Source organism: Arachis hypogaea, chromosome 8 (assembly GCF_003086295.3).
Source record: "Arachis hypogaea cultivar Tifrunner chromosome 8, arahy.Tifrunner.gnm2.J5K5, whole genome shotgun sequence".
Lineage (NCBI taxonomy): Eukaryota > Viridiplantae > Streptophyta > Magnoliopsida > Fabales > Fabaceae > Arachis > Arachis hypogaea.
The window spans coordinates 28474925-28497569 of NC_092043.1; the positions used below are offsets into that span (position 1 = coordinate 28474925).

The following is a 22645-nucleotide window of genomic DNA, read 5'->3' on the forward strand; positions in this document are numbered from 1 at the left end:
GCATATGCTTTGGCTGCTTTGTCTAAAAGAAGAGTAGATTACGATAGAACTAGGCTAGTAGGCATAGTAGCTGGTTTGATGGATTTAGTTGATAGATTTACGTAGTTACTTAATCAACTTGCTAATACCGTATGCAGCGTGAAAGTGAGTGACACAGACACAAAAGCGGTCCAGCTCTTTTTGATAAGAAGAAATCCACACTGGCGAACCAAAATTTCATTTAATAATAATTATTATTATTAGATTATATGAATAAGTATTATTCTCTTCTAGCTTGTCTCTCTTCATGAGCATAAAATTAAACTACTCAAGGGAAGTGAAGCCAACACACAACACTTGTGCAGTTGTGCTAGCTAGCTGCCACCACCATTCACATGTTGTAATATATCTACCAATTTCAATTGTTTTTTTATTATTTATTTTCAGACATATATGTATATAAATATACTACACCTTTTCTTTCTTGTCTTCATGTTAAAGTAGCAGTATTAAGCATATATGAAAATTTAGATTTTACCTTTTTGCTTTCTTTTCCCTTCTAAGCAGCTGCACCATATTTCTTGTTTTGTTTTAGAATTCTGGATCGTGCATCTCATGCTTATTCAAACCAAGCAATAAAAGCATATTTCATGAATGATGATGATGTCTTCATCAGAAGCCTTTTCATCATCACCATCAGCAGCAGCTCCTTCGAGTTCCAGCATCATCCATTACGGAAACCCTAATTCAATTCCAGGAGTAGCGAAGAGAAAGCGAAGTCAACCAGGAAGACCAGGCAAGAAATTAAAGAATACCTAATATAATTTGAAATCTGATATTATATATATGAATTGATGAATTGAAGCATGCAGATCCAGAGGCAGAAGTAATAGCTCTATCACCAAAGTCGCTGATGGCAACAAACCGTTTCGTATGCGAGATATGCAAGAAAGGGTTCCAGAGGGACCAGAACCTACAGCTGCACCGGCGAGGGCACAACCTGCCGTGGAAGCTTCGGCAGAGGGAGAAGGAGGAGGTGGTGCGGAAGAAGGTGTACGTATGTCCGGAGAAGAGCTGCGTCCACCACGAGAGTTCTCGTGCGCTGGGGGACTTGACGGGGATAAAGAAACACTACAGCAGAAAGCACGGCGAGAAGAAGCTGAAATGCGAAAAGTGCTCCAAGAAATACGCTGTTCACTCTGATTGGAAGGCTCATACCAAGATCTGTGGCACCAGAGAGTATCGTTGTCACTGTGGCACTCTCTTCTCCAGGAAGGACAGCTTCCTCACTCACAGATCTTTTTGTCAAGCCTTGCCTCAATTTCATACTGCTTCCATGCCACCACCATCACTACCACTATGGCTTGACCAAACAATCAACCAAGAGAACAAGGTCGGAGACTTGTTGTACTCATCATCATCATCCACACTCATGTCGGCCACTGCGTTGTTGCAGAAAGCTACACAAATGGAATCTACCCCCATGGCTTCTAACAACGACAATGCCTTTGTTGGATTCATGCTCAGCTCTTCGTCTCAGTTCTCCTCCTTCAATAACGATTCAAACTTGATGCAACACCCACTTGGGTTGACCAGAGACTTTCTTGGCGTTGGGGTCACCACCAAGTTCATGACTAATCCAATGGGATCCCTCCTCGACTTCCAAACCAATCCTCTTCATCATCATCAAGAATATATGTAGGTGAGGTTAATTGTATGATACATAGATAATGAAAAGAACAAGTTAAGTTAATTAAGTAGCTAAGTTAATGATGATAGATGGGTCACGGAGGCATAGCATTGAGATGAGATGAGATATGACAGGATCCATCTCGTGAACTAAGTGGGGGCCAACCCATATTTGGAACCACTATCTATAATAATATTCCCTCACCTCTTTCAATTATTATTTTTGGTAGTAGCAATAGCACTACACTAGTAATCTAGTATAGTAAACTTAACCTACCTATTCTATATCTGTGACTGTCAATGCAATGGAAGTACATGTACGACGTACAACAACTTTACAGCGTCCTATATATATATATATATATGCTGTGGTCATCAGTGCTGACTGTCACATACTTTTAGTTCTTTAGAGGCCGTGAACCTCTACATCTATCTATATCATCCATCCTCAAATCAAAAATTGGATATTGCTTTAGCTTCTTCAAATCCAATAATCTCCATTATTTCTTCAAAATTTTGAAACACTTGATGATAAACACTGATAAGTAATTTAAGCCACGTTGAGGAATTAGCTATTTTAGGGTTTAGATCTTTTCTTCCCCTCTTCGTTCCTGAATTAAAATGTTGAGAATAGGTTGACAGATTCTTGGTTAGGTATAATTTGGTGAGTGTGCCTAAAAATGAAACTAATAAGTATATTGAAAAAGTAGTATCATAGATCAGTATAATATATTGTTTTGATTAGCAGTGTTAACCAACCATATTTAAAAATATAATGTTAAGTTACTAGACTAAAAATATTAAACTGCTAATTAAAAATACTAACCAATATAAAATAATGTAGCCGGGGAATTTACTATATGAGCAAAGAGTTCAACTATTGTTTCGTTGAATTTGGCAACAATACTGATGAATAGTTTATACTTTATAGACCTAGTTATGTATTATTTGTTTGGGGAATTTCTCGATGATAAAGTGTATGAAGTCATCACTTTTATTAAACCCTAAATATGATCAGCATTTAATTTCTCGATGATAAAGTGTATGAAGTCATCACTTTTATTAAACCCTAAATATGATCAGCATTTAATCAGTAAAAAAAATAAATAATCTTATATCATTAAATAAAATCTCATACTATTAAAAATACTAGCGATGACTAATTGATGGCTAGGCCCTAACACTTTTTTTTTTCTTGATGTATATGGAAGTTGTGCTTATTTTGTTTAAATGTAGAAATAGAGCAAAGTAAGATTTATCTTTATATTTTTAAATTATATAAATAAAATTTAGACACCATAAAAAATACTTATTTGTTTTTCACTCGAACAAGATCTGTGTTTATATTACCATGGATTTACTTTTATATACAGATTCAAGATTTTCTTATTAGAAAAGCACGTAGAAACAAAAAACATATCACAACGCTCCATTATAAACAATGCGTAAACACAGCTTCATTTACATGTTATATAGTTTATGCGATCAATATTATTAGCATGACCATAAACACAGCGGAAACCTCTCTACTTTTCGTAGATGCAGACGTCTTAGACGGAACAACCTGTGTCGACGACGGTTCCGAATTGTCGTCTAACGGCTTCTCCTTATCAGGTTTTGGCGCCTTCGCTACCTCGACTGCCGGTGCTGGCACTAGCATAGGCGCTGGCGCGGCAGCAATCTTGGTGGGGAAGAAGTCAGATGGGAGAAGCACCTTATCAACTTTATATATTGCAAGGTGGTTATCCGTGTATATGATCCCATTGATGGTGGTGTTAACTTCACCCGTTGAAATGTTGACACTTCCACCATAACTGATCACGTTCAGTTCAACTTTCCCTTGTTTAGCACCGGCTAGTGTTCTAACAGGGTTCGTTAAGGTATCAAAGTTGGAGCTGGAGACGAAGTCAGGGAGAACATGGAACTGAACGAGCTCAAGCTTTTGCGCATTCGAAAGCATGTTGAGGAACCCTGGTTTGAGTTGGGAGAAGGCGGCGTCCTCCGGGGCGAAAATGGTTAGGCCACCGGATTTAATGGTTATGAGCTGTGAGGTGAGTTGGTTGATCAATTGTGTGGTTTTCATGAGCCTGATGAAGGTGTTGAAGGATCCGCCTCTTGTTAGGATTCCAAGGATGTCCACGGCGGAGGTTGGTGGTGGGACTGGTGGTGAGAGAGCAGCTAAGGTAGTAGAACACATGAGGGAAGATATTAGTATTAGTGCTAATGGGTTTGATAAGAGTGATTGCTTCATGTTTATTATGTTCATGTTAATATTGAATATGATTATTGATGGGGCTAATTATATATATATAGTAGGGGCTGCAGGTAATTATGTATGTGATTTGTGAGACTAAATGCTGTTATTTGCTTGGGAGGAAGATTAAGGTAAGGTACTGCGATGCATCAGAACAAGTTTATTATTATGATAGATGGAGCATTTGAGAAAATAAAACTCTCACTCAGACAATGATTGACACATATATATCCTCTTCAATTAATTCCTCAACTTACATGTATATAGACGGAGCACCTTAGCTTGCAAATTAAATGACATTTTCATATATAACATACATGCATCTAACTCACAAGCACAATATATAGTATCAGATCCGAATAACATACTCCAACCGCAAAATATTATATATAACTCCTAATACCCACCCATATTTATATTAATTTGCTGATTAAGTTCAACTCTAGTACTAATTGGACTAATTATAATATAAATAAAGGCACCACAAGAGCTTTATCTTCTGAGAAGGCATTGTCATCTGCTGCAAGGATTGTTAGGCCATTACTACTCTTTGCTGCTATGAGCTCTTTGTTGATGCTCTTCATGATCTCTGTTATTTTCAGCAGCATGGTTAGGACTATGAATGTTTTTTCCTTTTCAAGGATTCTGGTTATGTCATCTAGGGTTGAGTCACAGCAATCTGGAGCCTGAGGCGATGGTGCTGATGCAGGTGCCTGTGCCATTGTGACTGAAGAATTCAAGGAAGAAATCAAGAGGCCTTCAAGGAAAATAGAGCTTGCTTCATCTTCTACTTAATTATTGGTAATGAAGGCTTTTAATTTGGTGTTTTAGAAAGAAGATTTAAATGATATTTGATTATATAGAAGGCCAAAGAAATGATAGAGATTTGGGGTACGTGGAATATTAGTACTGCCATTTATTCCAAACCTTAACCTATGCTTTAGATCACATAAATAGGAATAGATATTAGATTCAAACATGTACAGTAGAATAGATTAACATACTATTTTTGATATGTTAGTACAAGGAATATGGTTTGAGTATGGGACCAACAATTAATACACAAGCTCCACAGAAGTACTGAATAAACTCCAAGAACATGGATGTGATTAATACAGATCAAGTTAGTTGAGACTTAGAGAAGAGATTGAATTTAATTTCCCTTTTTCCATGCTTGCATTCTTAGTATTTCTCTGCAATTATCCATAAATATGGCTTTTAAAAGGTATTAAAAGACTTCCATATAAGTAACTACCATTAAAAGGGTTTAGGATTTACACTGATGTATCATATTATATTATATTGAAGTTTCTAGAAGAAATAAAACACAGAAGTCCAAACCCCTTAAACTGGCCCAAGCTGAAGAGTTTCCTGCCTTAATAAGTTAATATCACATTTTGCCAAACTTATGGTGAACAGGTTTTGCGAAATTTAATATCAAATTAATCAAAGCATATCAGACATTTTACTAACAAAAAGTTGAAAAGAACAAATCAGACAGCAATGCATAGTCTTGACATTTCAGAAAGGGAGAAAGAGAAAACTAAGCAAAATTTAAAAGAATCAAGAAAAGAAGAGTTCTTCACAAGTGAAGCAACCAAATGGATGATGATCATCTTCAAGTCCATCATATCATTGCTACTACAACAAAACCAACAGCAATAGACATCAATGCAGTTCCTTGAATGCTAAGTAAGCTCAGTGCAGCAGACTTATCCTGATTCTCTTGATCTTCAGTAGAAGACTTCTTATCAGCAATGGGTGACTCTGCCTCGACCGGAGCCGGAGCAGGAGCCTTAGCCTTCACAAAGAAGTCCAAAGGAAGCAAAACCTTGTTGACACGGTATATGGCCAGATTGGTATCAGAGTAAACAAGTCCATTGATTGTGGCATTGACGACCCCAGTTGAAATGTTGACACTGTTACCAGATGCCATCACATTTAATGGAAGCTTTGTGGGATCCTCACCAGCCACTGTTTGAACAGGATTGCTGAGAGAATCGAAGTTTGAGCTTGAAACATATTGAGGTAAGATGTGGAACTGCAAGAGCTCTATCTTCTGGCCTTGGTTGAGGGAGTTCAAGAACCCTGCCTTGAGTTGCGCGAAGGCGTTGTCGTCCGGGGCAAAGATTGTTAGGCCACCACTCTTTGCTGTCATCAGCTGTGAGTTGATGTTGCTCATTATCTCTGTGCTTTTCAGCAGCCTTGTTAGAACCCTGAATGTTTTCGCCTTCTTGAGGATTCTGCCTATGTCATCTGGTGCTGAGTCAGAGGAATCTGGAGAATCTGGTAATGTAGGGACTAATGGTTTTGATGATGTTGGGGCTGAAGCTTTTGGAGATGGTGCTGTTGCTGAATTGGTGCAAGAATAGAAGGTAGCAAACATGAGTAGAAGGAGGGAATAGGACAACTGAACTTGCTTCATTTTTTCTATAGTTAGTAGTCAAAATCTGAAAGTGAATCAATTTGCTTTTATTCTTGTGCAAGTATGTAAAGGACATGAATTTTTCTTGTGATGTATGGTCCATTAAAAAGGGTTTATTATGTAGAGGCTAAGGAAATGAATGATAGGTAATTGATTCAGGGTATAACTCATCTGTCACGAAGATAAATGATCTTTCATCTTATTATTATTTTTTTAATTTAACTTTATGCCAAATTTTGATGGATATGTTCTAGATTTTTGGATAGATCTGGTTATGATGAGTTGTGAATTATGGACTTAGTAATATGTTGTATGTTACATCTTAGTACAAAGTATAAGCCTTGTAACTAAAAAACATATACAAAATCTTAGGCTAGTTCTTCTGCAGTTCTGAGTTATTATTATTGTGAATAAATATTATAGTTATTTTTTATATTTAAGCAATTTTAACATTTAAATTTAATTAAGTATTTTAGATTCACGTGCTTATTTTTTCCACTTTCTTCTTCTTTCGTGTTATTTCTTGGCTTCTTTTACTTTTTTTTATTTTTTTTTTCGGTGGTGCTAAGTTATCGTCTTCTTTTTCTTCACTTTTATTACGGTCATTACCAACACCACCTTCTCCTCCTATTTCTCCTTCTTTTTATATTGAAATTTCTTCTCCTCCTTCCTTTTCATCTTTCTCCTCCTCCATCATCATCATCATCATCATCATCATCATCATCATCATCATCATCATCATCATTGTCGTCTTATTCTAATACATATCGTCGTTATTTTTTAATTTAATTTTCGGTTCATTTTGAGTATAATTTTGGTTTATTTCTGAGTGAATTAAAGTGCATTTGATCTCGTTGTTCTGCACAATTCAAAACTCTCTCTCCTCACTTTCTACTGCTTCTTCTTTTTCTTTTTTATTTTTTTCTTATTCGTCGTCTTCTTATTTCATTTTGTTATAATTTTTCTTGTTTCACTCTCTTGAGAGGAATAAAATTAAAAAGAAAGAGAAGACAAATCAAATAAAAAAAATAAAAATAAAAAACTCCTCAAAACTCTTTATCATATTCTTCTTCTTATCTTGTTCTTCTAATCAAACAAAGAAGAATAAACACATAATAATGCAAAATCACTTGATGGATTTTGATGCATTTTTGTTTATGATTCAATTTGTTTATATGCTTTTAATTGACTTTTTGTGTCGCAATAATTAAGTAATTTCGGTTCATTCTTGATTTAAATAAGGTGCACTTGATATATGTTTGTTTTGAAACGAGTTTACATTCTGAATTTAATTTTTTATTCATTTTGAATATAATCTATTCTTAATATATAAAAATAGATAAATAAGTTTACTCACATTATTTTTAAAATATCTTTTTCTTTCTACTAATGTTATGTCAGTAACATCGTTTACTTGGCAAAATATTAGAATCAATCACTTAGTTTTTGCCAAATCAACTATTATTTTTAAATCAGCAAATATATATATATATACAAAAATTTGTAATCAAATTTGTCACCTACAAAAATATTAAATCCATATCCATATATTTATTGTATCTCACCGTTATAAACAATACAATAAATTTATAACTCCAATAATTAATTTATTAATTTCTATAAATAACTCATTAAATATAATAAATATTCACATTACAAATGTAATAATAATATTATTAATCATAATAAATTTTACATTACAAATATTTAAATTCCATACTATTTGAACTACTTATATAAGTCTCTTATCACTATTCCTTCAAATGACATCAAATTTAGCACAAAAAAATTATTTTCGAACTACACAACATCTCAAACTTACTCAATGGAGCATCATTCTTTGGACAATATCACCAAACAAAAAGACAATTTGTTTATCAAAGTTTGCGTGATTTATCTATGGAAAATATTAACACCCCCAAATGAAAAAGAGTCTCTTTGCTTAAAAATAATTATATTAGATGAAAAGGTACAAAACAAACATATTTATTATATTTTTAAATTGAATTTATGAAAAAATACTTTAATTATTTTTACTTTTTATACTTTTTATATTATTTTATCATACTTTATATATAATTGTATTTTAATATCGTTAAAATTATACTTTTTTAATATGCTATTCATTATTCTTTTTTAACTAATTATGAACTATGATTTACTAATATTGCAAGGAAGGAAAAGTCTATACTATAAAAAATTTAAAAATAAAAGATACAAATGATTTGTATAGGCCAATTAAAGATATAATAAAAGTAAATTTTTTACTCACAATTGTTGTGAAAGAAATTAAAAATCAAATTTTGAATATTTTTCAAGACTATTTTGAATTTGCATCACTTGAGACATTATGTGATAGAGCGGGTCAAAGAAAAATACTAACAGGTAATTTCATTTTATACTATTTCAATTATTCTTATTAAAAATAACTTATACAAAAAAAATCTACACATTTTTGTTCTTTTTATTATAGATGTCATTGGAAAACTACATCAAGAGATTAAGAAGAAAGAAAACCATACAAATTCAAGACACATCTTCGAAAGAAAAACATACATACAAAGATGGAACAAACAACATAATAGAAGAACATGCCTTCACAAGAACCTCGACAGAAAGAAGAAAGCAACAATTCTAACAATAACCAATAACCAATAAAAAATGGTGGCCTAAAAGGGTCTATGGTCACGGTTTTGAGGGGTGACCTAAAGGGGTCTATGGTCACAGTTTTTTACAGTGACCAAAAAGGGTCTATGGTCACGGTTTTTCAAAAAAGAGTGACCTAAAATGGTCTATGGTCACGGTTTTGGGGGTGGCCTAAAGGGGTATATGGTCACGGTTTTGGAGGTGACCTAAAGGGGTCTATGGTCACGATTTTTTACAGTGACCAAAAAAGGGATATGGTCACGGTTTTTCAAAAAAGGGTGACCTAAAATGGTCTATGATCACGGTTTTGGGAGGTGACCTAAAGGGGTCTATGGTCACGGTTTTGGGGGTGGCCTAAAGGGGTCTATGGTCACGGTTTTGGGGGTTGGCCTAAAGGGGTCTATAGTCACGATTTTGGGGGTGGCCTAAAAGGGTCTATGGTCACGGTTTTAGGAGTGACCTAAAGGGGTCTATGGTCACAGTTTTTTACAGTAACCAAAAAGGGGCTATGGTCACGGTTTTTAAAAAAAGGGTGACCTAAAAGGGTCTATGGTCACGGTTTTGGAGGGTGACCTAAAGGGGTCTATGGTCATGGTTTTGGGGGTGGCCTAAAAAGGGTCTATGATCACAGTTTTAGGGGTAACTTAAAGGTGTCTATAGTTACGGTTTTTTACAGTGACCAAAAAGGGTCTATGGTCACGGTTTTGAAGGTGACCTAAAGGGGTCTATGGTCACGGTTTTTTACAGTGACCACAAAATATCTATGGTCATGGTTTTTCAAAAGGGTGACTTAAAATGGTCTATGGTTACAGTTTTGGAGGGTGGCCTAAAGGGGTCTATGATCATAGTTTTAATCATTTGAGTTTAAATTAATGAAGATTTTTATGTATTTTTTATAATTTTAAATATTTTATCTTTTGAAAATTTTAATAATTAAAAACTAATAATAATTTTATATGATTTATTTTAAATATTAAAATTTTAAATTTAATTTTATAAATAAAAAATTAAGTTTAATACTATTAATTTTAAATTAAAAAAAATTTAAAACTTAATAACATAAAAAATAATTTAATAACTTAATAATGGAAGTGTTATATAATTAAATTTAAGAAATTTCTATTATGAATAAATTATAGTTTATTTATTAAATTGAGTTCTTAGAGTTAGAGATTAATTTATTAAGAATGATTAAATGGATTTTTGTAAATACTTTAGATTTAAGTCAATTAATATTTATATACGGTTTTTATTTTAATTAGTTATTTTATATAAATTAAAATTAAAGTTATGATGGAAAAATAATAAAACGTCATATAATTTAATTTAGATAATTGATATTTTGAATTTAACCATATTTTATAAAATGTAATTAGTATGTTTACTTTATAATTTAAATTAAAAATAATTATTTAAACTCAATAATATATTGATAAATAAAATTTTATGTATTCCGAAAATAATCTTTACAGTATTATATTTAAATTCTAAATTATTATTTTATCTCAAATATTTTATAAAATTATTATATTACTTATATATATTTTATCTTAATTTTAAAAATTTCTAATAAAAACCATAATATCCCAAATTTCCCAATTTACCCCAAATTCCTAAACACACCATACAACACTTTAGTGAGTGAGGGAGAAAGGGGAAACAGAGAACTAGAGAAGGGAGAAGGGGGAGCTCGAGGGAGAAGAGGGGAAGAGAGGAGGGGACGACGCGGCTGGGTCCTTCCCGCCGTCACCGTTGTCGTTGAGGCGCCGGAGGAGAGAGAGATTTGCTTTGCAAAGGCGTTGAGGGAGAGAGGTAGCCGCGTCTGCGGCCGAACCGCCACCGAACTGCCGCACGCGGGGAGCCATTGCCATCGCGGAGAGAGAAGCGTCGCCGTTGAGCCAGAGCCACCGCTGGGGGTTCTTTGCCGTCACCGTCTTCGTCATCCTCGCGAGCTGTAGCGCCGCACAGTCCAGCCACCGTGACCTCCATAGAGCCACCGTCGTTGCGCTGTTCCGCCGTCACCGCTGTTGCCCTAGAGCTCGCCGTTGTCATTGAGCAGGACCGAGATGAAAGAGAGCGCGAGCGAGAGAACAGAGAGTCTTATTGAAGACCTCCCTTTGAAGGTGTCAAGTGTACAACCTATAGACTCTGGTGTTTTACCTTAAACTTCTGATTTTTAGTGCTTCTATTTGCATTTACATTGTAGTTCACAATTAACAAAACTATTATTAGTATTTTTTTTTCAGCTTCTAATGAAAAATTTGAATCTCTGAGACTTAATAAGTATGTTCCATCCTGCATTCAACCTTTGGAAGTCATGATTCAGGTATGGATTTATTCACCGGCATTTACATTGTGCAGGAATTGTACAAATCAGATATTAAAGGCTACCATGGCAATCCAGATTAAATGAAGAGGTACTGAAAAAATTCATGATTTATAAATAAGTACAAAATTCAGAATCAAAATACCTTTCAAAAATAAGTTTTCAACATAAATTGAATTACAAGGCTTAATAAGAATTCAGTGAACCATTAAGATATGCTTTTAGCCATTTTTACTTCTTATGTTTCTAGAGCGCATTATTATAGATTCATGGTTCTCCCTGTTTGGCAAATCGAAGAGCACGTTAGGCAACATAATGCTCTAATATACGGTTGTATATGTTTTCAGTTATTCTGATATTCAACAGAAGAATTAATGTAAACATGAATTCTTATTCTCTCGTTTCCTCGATAAACTTGAGCTCTTATTCAAAATTTTCTTATGTTATTCTTGTGACCAGTTGAGCTGGAGAAGCAATCATTTTGTGATCTTAAAGTTGTGAATAACAAAGAGAATTATGTTGCTTTCAAGGTACTTTTTTAAACTACACATTCTGCTATGAACTTCATATTGCTTGTATTTGTTTCTCTCCACCCGAGTGTTGTTTCTTTCTGATTATAATCTAATTTCAATGTTATGTTATTGCTGTTTTGTAGGTCAAGACCACTTCACCAAAGAAGTACTTTGTACGGCCTAACACTGGTGTTATACAGCCCTGGGACTCGTGTATCATCAGAGGTGCTCCTTGCTAATATTGCCTTGTCATTTTTAAGTCCTTTTCTTTATTCCTTCACCAAAAACTATTATCTAGTTATTTGATAGATATATTCTTTTATGCTATCATTAATGGATTAACATCTTTTCTTTTTGTATTGTTAAGATGTTATATATATTGATTCTGTATTATTATACTACTCTTTTTATAAACTGTTTAGAGAAATGGTTTTGGCTCTTATCTTTTCCTTCTTAAAATATATTTTGCTCCATTCTTAGCCCTCAGCTCTTACTCATTTTCATGATTAATTGAACTTGATTTTTACTGAAGAAGTTCCATTGATTTGTCATGAATATCACAGCCTTCACAATATTTTGTTGTTAATGGTGAAAGTGAAAAGTTGTACAATTTGCAGTAGGAATTTTTGCATATATTGATTCTGTGTTTATGTCTAATGTGACTTTATTTTGCATGTTAATGAAGCAGGTGCTGAGCTTTCAAATGGTAAAGTGGCTGAAACAAAAGTTCTCGAGCGTTGAGAAGAAAGAATAGCAATACCAGAAACAATTTATCCTAGCAGAGTCTAAGTTGTATTGCTCTCATGCCTATGGAACAATTCTGTTAATAGTGTCTATTTAGTGTTAGTGTATATATCACCGTGTATAAAACTAAGATTGAGACAAGTGTATTCACTCAACTATATTGATATGTTAGCTGGTTACTTTAATTATAATTTATCTTAATTTTTGATTATCTTTTTTTATTTTTAGATTTATTTTGTAATTATCATCATTTTGGGATGTGATTATGCTTAAAAAAAAATTGAAATCTCATAAAACAAAATAGGTTATGGTCACGGTAAAAAACCGTGACCATAGATAAGGCTATGGTCACGGTTTTGTGGGGTGACTATAGATAAGCTGTGGTCACGGTGAAAAACTGTGACCATAGATAAGGCTATGGTCACGGTTTTAAAGTGGGGTGACTATAGAGGCTATGGTCACGGTGAAAAACCGTGACCATAGATAGGGCTATGGTCACGATTTTAAGGAGGGGTGACCATAAAGGCTATGGTCACGGTGAAAACTGTGGCCATAGATAAGGCTATGGTCACGGTTTTAAGGTGGGGTGACCATAGAGCTATGGTCACGGTTAGATAAGGCTATGGTCACGGTTTTGAGGAGGGGTGACCATAGAAGCTATGGTCACGGCCAAAACCGTGACCATAGATAAAGCTATGGTCACGGTTTTAAAGAAGGGTGACCATAGAGGCTATGGTCACGGCCAAAACCGTGACCATAGATATGGCTATGGTCACGGTTTTTATGCGTGACCATAGATTGGCCTATGGTCACAGTTAAAAACCATGGCCTAAAGTATCAGAATTTGAAAATTGTAACCGTGACTATAAAAACCGTGACCATAGGTAAAAAACCGTGACCATAGACCTATGGCCACGACGGAATAGGCCACGGTAAAAAACTGTGACCATAGGTCCAAAACCGTGACCATAAATCTATGGTCACCCTTTTCACTAGCTATGGTCACAGTTTTTTACCGTGACCATAGGCCTTTTTTTGTAGTGAAATTATTTTAAACAAACATCTTTCAAATTTAACTTTAATTTACACATATTTAATTTAATTCTACAAAACATAGTCATTTTTAATATTTATTATATACCATCATTAATTTACCGTCCACGCATTGCGTGGGTCTCATTCTAGTTTCAATTCGTTTTTGAGTGAATTAAGGTGCATTTGGTCTTGTTGTTCTGCAAAATTCAAAACTATTCCTCCTTACCTTCTATTGCTTCTTCTTCTTTTTTATTTTTTCTTCTTTATCTTTTTCTTATTTAATTTTGTTATATTTATTCTTATTTCATTATCTTGAGAGAAATAAAATATAAAAAAATAAAAATAAAAATAAAAAATTCTTCAAAAACTTCTCATCATGTTCTTTTTCTTCTTATCTTATTCATCTAATCAAACAAAGAAAAAAATACATAATGCTGCAAACTCACTACTTGATGAATTTGGATGCATTTTTGTTCATGATTTAATTCTATTTGTGTGCTTGTTTTCGAACTAAGTTTATATGTCGTAATCATTAAGTAATTTCAGTTCATTTTGGATTTAAATAAGATGCACTTGGTCTGTGCTTGTTGTAAAACGAGTTTACATTCTGAATTTAATTTTCTATTCATTCTGAATATAATTTTAGTTTATTTCTGAGTGAATTAAGATGCATTTGGTCCAGTTGTTCTACACAATTCAAAACTCTTCCTCCTCACTTTCTACTGCTTCTTATTCTTCTTTTTTATTTTTTCTTCTTCTTCATCTTCTTCTTATTTCATTTTGTTATAATTCTTTTTGTTTCATTCTCTTGAGAGAAATAAAACAAAAAAAAAGAAAAAAATAAAAAAAAGAATAAAACGTTTCTTAAAACTCTTCATCATATTCTTTTTCTTCTTGTCTTGTTCATCTAATCAAACAAAGAAAAAAATACATAATGCTACAAACTTACTTGATAGATTTGGATGCATTTTTGTTTATAATTCAATTTTGTTTGTGTGCTTGTTTTCTAACTGAGTTTATATGTCGCAATTATTAAGTAATTTTGCTTCATTTTGGATTTAAATAAGATGCACTTGGTCTGTGCTTGTTTTAAAATGGATTTACATTCTGAATTTAATTTTTGGTTTATTTTGTATATTATTTCGGTTTATTTTTGAATGAATTAAGATGCATTTGATCTCAGTGTTCTGCATAATTTAAAATTCTTTCTCCTTATATCCTCTCTTGAGAAAGAATAAAACCAAGAAAAAAAATCAAAAACTTCTCATCTTCTTCTTCTTGTTGTTGTCTTGTTAATCTTCTCATTCTTGTTTTTCTTTCTCATAATTCTTCTTATTTTACCCTCTTAACAATAATAAAAACATAAAAAAATAAAAAAAAAGAAACACATAATGTTACAAAATCTCTTGATGAATTTGAATAAGGTGCACTTAATCTGCGCTTGTTTTTAAACAAGTTTGTTTGTGTATCGTCATCATTAAGTAATTTCAGAATTTAATTTTCGGTTTATTTTTGAGTGAATTAAGGTGCATTTGATCTCATTGTTCTATATAATTCAAAATACATAATGTCGCAAAATCTCCAAAGAGAAGAGGAAGAAAAGAAAAAAAATGCAATAGCAGCAATAAAAGAACGACGATAAAAAAAATACGTAAAGAAGAAGAAACGCAAAAAAAAAAGACAATGACGATGATAACGCATTTTACGCGTATAATTCCACTCTTTTAATGAGAGTAACTTTTGTTATTGTTGAATTTATTTAATTGAATTTGGATAATAATAATGCGTATGTGTAGTAAATCTATAAATTATATATGTTCAACAACCTGTATTTTTGTAGGTTGCTTAGAAATAATTTAAAATTGTAGAAATGATGGGGAGGCAAAAGATTTATTAATTAATTATGAAATTAGGGAATCGTAATATAATGTTTTAGTGATGGAATTTGTTAACTGTAATGCCACTTTCATTTACTTGGAAATGCAGGAAAAGATGTGAGGGCAGAATATATGGAGTGCTGACTGATAAAAATGGACATTATTGAAATTATTATCCTTTTTCGTTTTCTTTTCTTTGGTGTTGTGTTGGAGTTTTGGACAGTATGGCATTTTTTTTATGATAAATATAATGCTCTGTGTCCTGGTCTATTTGTGTTTTTGATTGGTTTCAACGAGAATACTAAAAATATGAATAATGAATACGTTGAATATTTAATTCAATAGGTATGCAGATGATTATATTTATTATTTTTAATTAAATAGTTATTTTTTTATTCGATTTACTCATGCACAGTTAATAATGGCTATATGTTCAATTTACTAAGTGTATACATAGTTATCCTGATCTTAAAGTTTAGGAAGTAATTTGAAGTAAAATTTTATTAGGTTAATTCTAAAGTGCATTATTCACATTGTTTACAAAAATTACTGTGTCTATCTAAAAAAACCGTAGTGACAATTTCTTTTACAGCTCACAAGTAAAAGTTAATTATGTTGTGCTACCGATTTGCTGAGATGGTTCCAAATAAACCAAGATCTAAGTTTTGGCAAATTTTAGAATCATGAATGCTTGATCAAGTATATGCTTTATATACATAGTGAAATAGTTAATATTAAAATATATGTTTATGTATCTCATAATAAGAATCATGCATGTATAACTAAAAGATAGTTAAAGTAATATAATAAAGAAGCATTCTGTCTCATGATCTCTATATTGAAAATTCTTTGATTACAGTTTGCAAGAGTGCACAAACAAAATGAGGACCTCAAAAACTTGAAAAATTAAAAAAAAACCCTTCAAAAATCGAATTACAATTTCTTCACCACAAACCGATCGTTGAATTCGTGAAAGAAGACAGAAAAAAGAAAAAAAAAAACAGAAGAAACAATGAAGCACAACATTGGAGCAAACTCCCATCATGATTGTCACAATAATGATGAAACTGCAACAAGAAAAAATGTTAGCAGCAACAACATGACTCCACGTTTGTTCGCAGAAGAAGCATCGGCAGAAGAAGCAGGACCGTCAGCATCAGACTTCTTCTTAGAATCCTTAGGCTTGTCTTCCGGAGAGGGTGCCGGCGGCGGTGGCCTCTTAGGAAGAAAGAAATCCTTAGGGAGAAGCACCTTATCAACCTGATAAACCGCAAGCTGGTGATCAGAATAAACACTACCACCAAGCGTGGCGTTAACAATGCCGGTTGTCAAGTTGACTTGGTTCCCGGAACTTGTTATGTTGAGTGCCAGCCTCTCAGGATCGTCACCGGCTTGCGTCCTCACAGGGTTGCTGAGAGTGTCGAAGTTGGTGATCGCAACGAAAGATGGCAGAAGATGGAACTGGATGAGCTCGTTCTTCTGTTGATCGTTGAGAGAGTTGAGGAACCCTGGTTTGAGGCTCTGAAACGCGTTGTCGTTTGGTGCAAAGAGTGTCATGCCGTTGTTTGAGTTTAAGAGCTGAGCGTTCATCTGCGTCGAAACTTGTGTGGTTGTCAGAAGACGGATTAGGGTTGTGAATCCTCCGGCTTTCTTCAGGATTCTTATGATATCTGTGGGCGCCGACGACGGTGCCGGTGCTGGTTCCGTTGCCGCCGAAATGGTGGTGGTGGAAGAGAACAACAAGATCAGAACAAGTGAGAGGGAGTAGAAGAATTTCATTATTGTCACCATTTTTTCTTTGTGTGTGTTGGTGAGAGTGAGGGGTGGGAGGGAGTCAAATTTATTGAGAACTCAATGGGGTTTATGTATGTCAAAACATGCATGTGTATGTGCATGTTAATAATGATGATCATAATTGAAAGGATATAATGAGTGAGACACTTGGCTTCATTGCTCAAAACAAAAGTTATTTAATTAATATCATTATTAGCAACGCTTCCTTTTTCTTTTTCTTTTTCTTTTTTATTGGAATACTTATTTAAATAGACAAATTTAAATTCTAAACACTTATTTAAATAGATAAATGAGTTGATGATTCATTAACAATGTTAATTTCACTTTCTCTTAGAAAGTTATTTTTTTTCAAACAAGCTTATATATTTATGAGATAATATTGGTTTCTCTTTAATTTTATCTCAATTGAATATTTAAAAAAAAATGATAGAAAAATGTGAATAATAACAAGTTGGATATTGCTTGGGAAGGCAGGGAAAGCAGTGGATCTGGAGTGGGTGTGTAGGCAAATTCAAAAAAGAAGAGGACATGATTGCATATGAAGTTGAAATTGTTGTAAAATTGGTAGGAAAACACCAATTGCTTTTGCTGCTATCTTAAGAAAGAAGATGTGAAGGAGTTTTTGATGATGATGATGATGATGATGATGATAGTAATATGGCATGGGTTGGGTGAGTTGATGGATTGTCTGATCAACACCAATGGATGTTAGCCTCTGACCTACGATAATAATCCATAATGCATTGCTACTTGCTCGCTGTTCAATCCCACACTGGATTCTACTTTCTATTATCATTGCATCTCCTGTTTCTTACAAACAAGCTATTAATTAATGCTTTTTAAATCTGTTAATTGCCAACTTAATTAATCAACATCTCATGATGCAACATTGGAATGAGAGGCCAGAATTTATTTTATTTAATATTTATTAATTGTTATTATAATTAATAAATATTAAATAAAATAAATTTTAATTATTTTTTATTAATTTATTTTGGTTATCAAATATTTTCAATATTTTTGGGGACCCTTTAGAACTTGCTTGCTTTATTTGCCCACATACGACTTTAGTTTATCACAATAATAGCATGAACTTAAATTCTCAATCAATGTTGAAGAAAGCAATATGTATTTAAATCTTTTTGATAAAATTATGAAAGAATAAGAAAAGAAGAGAGGAAGAATATTATAATTTGTATTTTTTTATTGATTGAATTGAATTGTATTATGAAAGTAAAATTATATATATATATATATATATATATATATATATATATATATATATATATATATAGGATATTGGCCTAGAAAGATAAAAGTAAATAAAAATAAGATAAGAACAATTAAAAATAAAATAAGATAAAATAAAATAATAAAAATTAAAATTATAACTGAATTTATGTATTTTATTAAGTTGAATTTGTGAATTACAAAACTTTTTTATTATTGTCATAGATTAAGGTGGAAGAGTTGTTTAATATTTTTTAAAAAATGATAAAACAATAAAATAAAAAATTAATTATTATTAATTTTATAATTTTATAATTAATTATTTGTTTTATCAGATTTTTATTTTAAAAAATTTTAATCCAAATAAGCTATAGGGCCTCCATAGACAAATAAAGAAGGGATATTAAGGCCTCAAATTAAACGAGTTTGTTTTAATTTGTTGGACGATGTGGCGTTGAATAATGGCTAGGGTTGAACCAGAAGTTGCTTATGAGAAAACGCATGCAACGTAACCAATAAAATAAAGTAAGTGAATTTTTCAGACTTGATATAATGATATTTATGATGATTGATAGTTGGCTTTTATTCTATCACATATATTCTTTACAGTTCCATGGCTAATTATAATTTTTTTGGTTATAGGTAGTTAATTATATGGTGATTACTCCACACTCACACCTAATAATAAACTAACACATCATATCATGTACTATACTTTTTCTTTTGCTTCACAACACGAAGTCAAAATTTTAACTCCACCAGAATAGGTCCATTCTAACCGTTCAGGGTAGAGATATAATTATTTATCAATTTAAATTATTAGGATAAACGATTCTATATCAAAATAGTATACGCTATAAAGCAGAGACGGATGTATGTATATGAGTGTGGGGTAATTGTTTTCATTATTATTTGAAATTTGTTTGAGTAGTATATGATAATAATATTTATTTATCTTTAATAATTATTAAATTTGACCGTATAATAATTTTTTTTCAATTTTTGGTACTTTTATAATTAATTTAAAAATTTTATATTAGATGTTATTAAAATGATCAATTCTCATTTTAAATGAAATTTGTGTTTTTTTTTAGAAATTAACTCGAAAAAGTATTATTTATCTTTTTTTATATTAATTTTTTTTTGTAACAACTACATTAATTGAAAAAACTTTTTCAACTATGAATCTTAATAAGAATTGACTTTTAATTGTATAAGAAGTAAATTTTTAAATAAGTATTTACTTTTATATATATATATAGGTGAGTTCTCTGGTGACTATGTTTTGTGGTGGCTAAGGTTACCTATAGTTGATTAGCCAATAAGATTAAGACACATGTATGAAAAAGTTAGCTAAGATATAACTAATTTCAAGAATCTAAATATGACCACAATGGCAGAGTGGTAATCACATGTCCTAAAACCATTTTTTATGGATTGGGCTTTGAGTGAAATGGACAACAAACCAAAAAAATAAAATTATAATAGTATATTTCAAAAAACGTGTGTCAAAGTAAGACGAAATATATAATAATTGAATACCTAGAACTGGTTAAAAAAAAGAGATGATGCAAAATAAAGTAGTAAATATTGTATCCAGTACGAAAATAAAAATAATAAACATTGTAATGTCTAATGCTCAAGAATCTATTATAAACAATTGTTATTATTTGTAATAATATTAAAGTAAAAATATTAATTAAAATGAAGAAAGTCGCTACCATTGTTAACATTTGTAAAACAAAATCTTAAATAGTGAAGTGTGAAAATTTATACTATGTTTATATAATTGTAAGTTTTTAACATTTAAAAAAAAGAGTAAATTCTCTCTCAGTTGGTAAATTTTAAAATCTAATGATTAAGTTAATTATCATAAACACTAACTATAAAATGATCCCGTTATTTTTTAATCCATGATACATTATTATTTATATTTTATAGATATTTTTAAGAACCATGAAAAACGTAAGAAAATTATTATTGTAACTTCTACGCAAAGAATTTTATACTAAACACTAAAAAAGTAACAAAATTAAATTTTATGTGAGAGAAATTGAAAACCATAAACTAATATTATTACAAATGATATTTAATTAATTATAAATTACTTAATTAATAAATAGAAGAACTACATATCCTCTATATTTGCAACTATTTTTCTTGTTTGTCCAAAATAAATTTTAATCTTTATAATTAAATATAAACCCTAAAATTTGTATAATTATGCTAATTATCGTAAACGCTAACCACATAGATGATTCATTTTTTTTTATCTACAATATATTACTTATATTTTAAATATGCTATGAGAACAATTAAAAATAAAAAAAAAAGATTGTTATTGATAACAATAAAAAAATGTACATTAATTTTATTACTAATAAAATTAAATAATTTAGATATGAAAACGTGAATGATATATATACTTTTTAAATCTTAAATCTTAAATTCTCAACTTAACAACTTTTAAATTTAATTTATTATAATTCCTAATCTCTGAATACTCAAACCTTTTGATCTAAATTATTTTGGCTACACCATGAATATTACTTTTGATACCATTAATCGTAAATACATAGCTTCTTAACTTAAATAATCCCAAATTTAACATGCTAATGTTATTTATGCATTTTACTTTATTAAAAAAATGTTAAAGATTTGCAATTGTATAAGTATAATATTACTAGTAGCGGTTTTTTTTTATTTTAGTTAATAATTTTTACTACTTTATTGTTATTTACAATGGAACCTTTGAGCATTAAGTATTACAATGTTTACTGTTATTTTTGGGCTGTATAATATGATACAATGCTTATTACTTTATTTTGTATCAACTCTCTTTTTTTTTAAACCACATTCTAACTATTTAATTTACTGAATGTCCAATTACTTTTTTCTTTTATTTTGACCACATTTTTAGAATATTTCACTCTAGTTCCATTTCTTTTTATTGTTCATTTCACTCAAGGCCCAATCCATTAAAAAAATAGTTCTAAGACCTGTAATTTGTAATTACTATTCTACCATTGTAGTGATGTTCCTTGGACTACCGTGTTTACTTTGAAGTGATACATTAGTTATTGTTTTTTATATATGTGTCCTAATTTTATTAGTCAGTCAACTATAGTCACACTTAGTCACCACAAAACATGGCCACTACAGAAGTCACCATATATATATATAAGAAATACTAAACATCCAAGTCTTTTTATGAACTAAGTCTAATCATTAACCAGTAACCAAGTTAAAAAATAAAACTTAAAATAATATTAGTCATAATTAATTCTTGTTGTCTTAGACAAATTTGATTGGACTTGATTAACAAAAAAATATGAATATGTAGCATTATCCTATATAAAAAAACATATATTTATAAGAATAAAGTATATTTTTTGTCCTCAAAGTTTGACAAAAGTTTTAAAAATACTCCTAAATTTTATTTTATTTCAATTTTGTTCCAAAAGTTTTCAATTTGCATCAAATATACCCTTGGAGGCTAAATTTCAAAAAATTTAAGACCAATATAACAATAATGCATGAAAATTATGCTTGATTTGCTTGTGTTGAGAGGTTGTTTTTATGAAATTGTTGTTGAATCGATCTTAAATTTTTTGAAAAAATAGCCGTTAGGGGTATATTTGATGCAAATCAAAAATTTTTGGGATAAAATTGAAACAAAATAAAATTTTGAGATATTTTTAAAACTTTTATCAAACTTTAAGAACAAAAAATAGACTTTACCCTATTTATAAATGATTATTTTAGTTTTTAATTTGTAAAATTAGATATTATAAAAACTAATCATATTATATTTACGTCGAAAATAACTACCTATATATATATATTGAAATAAAAAATACACATTAAAAATAAATTAAATAATACATATATTTATATATAAATACATAATGATTAATAAATAATTTGATAACTAATTTTTATATACACATAATATTTTTATTATAAAAGTTATTATTATATTATATTATATTATATATATATATTTTTTTTTCTTTTTTGTCCCCACTATCAAAATTTTTTAGATCCATCACTGTTATAAACGATTAAATGCTTATATATATAACTTAAACAACAACTTTTCTAAGGAACCAACTCAATATATGCTAATTATCA

General features: G+C 31.0%; 4 protein-coding genes and 1 long non-coding RNA gene across 9 annotated transcripts; 2 read left to right on the forward strand and 3 right to left on the reverse strand.

Annotated features, from left to right (window-relative positions):
* The first annotated feature begins 210 nt into the window (after positions 1-210).
* Positions 211-1885, forward strand: LOC112706777 (protein indeterminate-domain 12). Of its 5 annotated transcripts, none has more exons than XM_025758244.3 (3): positions 211-379; positions 575-775; positions 852-1885. In XM_025758244.3, the coding sequence occupies exons 2-3, from the start codon at positions 634-636 to the stop codon at positions 1679-1681; spliced, it is 972 nt and encodes a 323-aa protein (XP_025614029.1). In that variant the 5' UTR covers positions 211-379; positions 575-633; the 3' UTR covers positions 1682-1885. The 5 variants fall into 5 exon arrangements, with proteins under 5 accessions (XP_025614029.1, XP_072057077.1, XP_025614030.1 ...); XM_072200976.1 differs by having other exon boundaries at positions 858-1885; XM_025758245.3 differs by having other exon boundaries at positions 211-376.
* Positions 1886-3070: 1185 nt separating this feature from the next.
* LOC112706780 (fasciclin-like arabinogalactan protein 11) lies at positions 3071-5230 on the reverse strand. Its single transcript, XM_025758248.3, has one exon. The coding sequence runs from the start codon at positions 3932-3934 to the stop codon at positions 3146-3148; it is 789 nt and encodes a 262-aa protein (XP_025614033.1). The 5' UTR covers positions 3935-5230; the 3' UTR covers positions 3071-3145.
* A 112-nt stretch (positions 5231-5342) lies between these two features.
* Positions 5343-6772, reverse strand: LOC112706779 (fasciclin-like arabinogalactan protein 11). Its single transcript, XM_025758247.3, has one exon. It carries the CDS (start codon positions 6345-6347, stop codon positions 5550-5552), a length of 798 nt encoding a protein of 265 aa, XP_025614032.1. The 5' UTR covers positions 6348-6772; the 3' UTR covers positions 5343-5549.
* Positions 6773-10646: 3874 nt separating this feature from the next.
* On the forward strand, positions 10647-12614 carry LOC112706781 (uncharacterized). Its single transcript, XR_003155863.3, has 5 exons — positions 10647-11144; positions 11355-11410; positions 11779-11849; positions 11975-12056; positions 12520-12614. It is a non-coding gene; the product is annotated as an uncharacterized lncRNA (long non-coding RNA).
* A 3677-nt stretch (positions 12615-16291) lies between these two features.
* Positions 16292-17474, reverse strand: LOC112706782 (fasciclin-like arabinogalactan protein 12). The gene has a single exon (XM_025758250.3). It carries the CDS (start codon positions 17276-17278, stop codon positions 16538-16540), a length of 741 nt encoding a protein of 246 aa, XP_025614035.1. The 5' UTR covers positions 17279-17474; the 3' UTR covers positions 16292-16537.
* Between the last annotated feature and the right edge of the window lie 5171 nt (positions 17475-22645).

Excerpts from the sequence above, each read along its gene's own strand:
- LOC112706777 (XM_025758244.3), top strand. The coding sequence starts at position 634 with ATGATGATGATGTCTTCATCAGAAGCCTTTTCATCATCACCATCAGCA. Across the intron at positions 776-851 it reads AAGTCAACCAGGAAGACCAG|ATCCAGAGGCAGAAGTAATA; the intron begins GCAAGAAATTAA and ends TGAAGCATGCAG.
- LOC112706782 (XM_025758250.3), bottom strand. The coding sequence starts at position 17,278 with ATGGTGACAATAATGAAATTCTTCTACTCCCTCTCACTTGTTCTGATC.
- LOC112706779 (XM_025758247.3), bottom strand. The coding sequence starts at position 6,347 with ATGAAGCAAGTTCAGTTGTCCTATTCCCTCCTTCTACTCATGTTTGCT.
- LOC112706780 (XM_025758248.3), bottom strand. The coding sequence starts at position 3,934 with ATGAACATAATAAACATGAAGCAATCACTCTTATCAAACCCATTAGCA.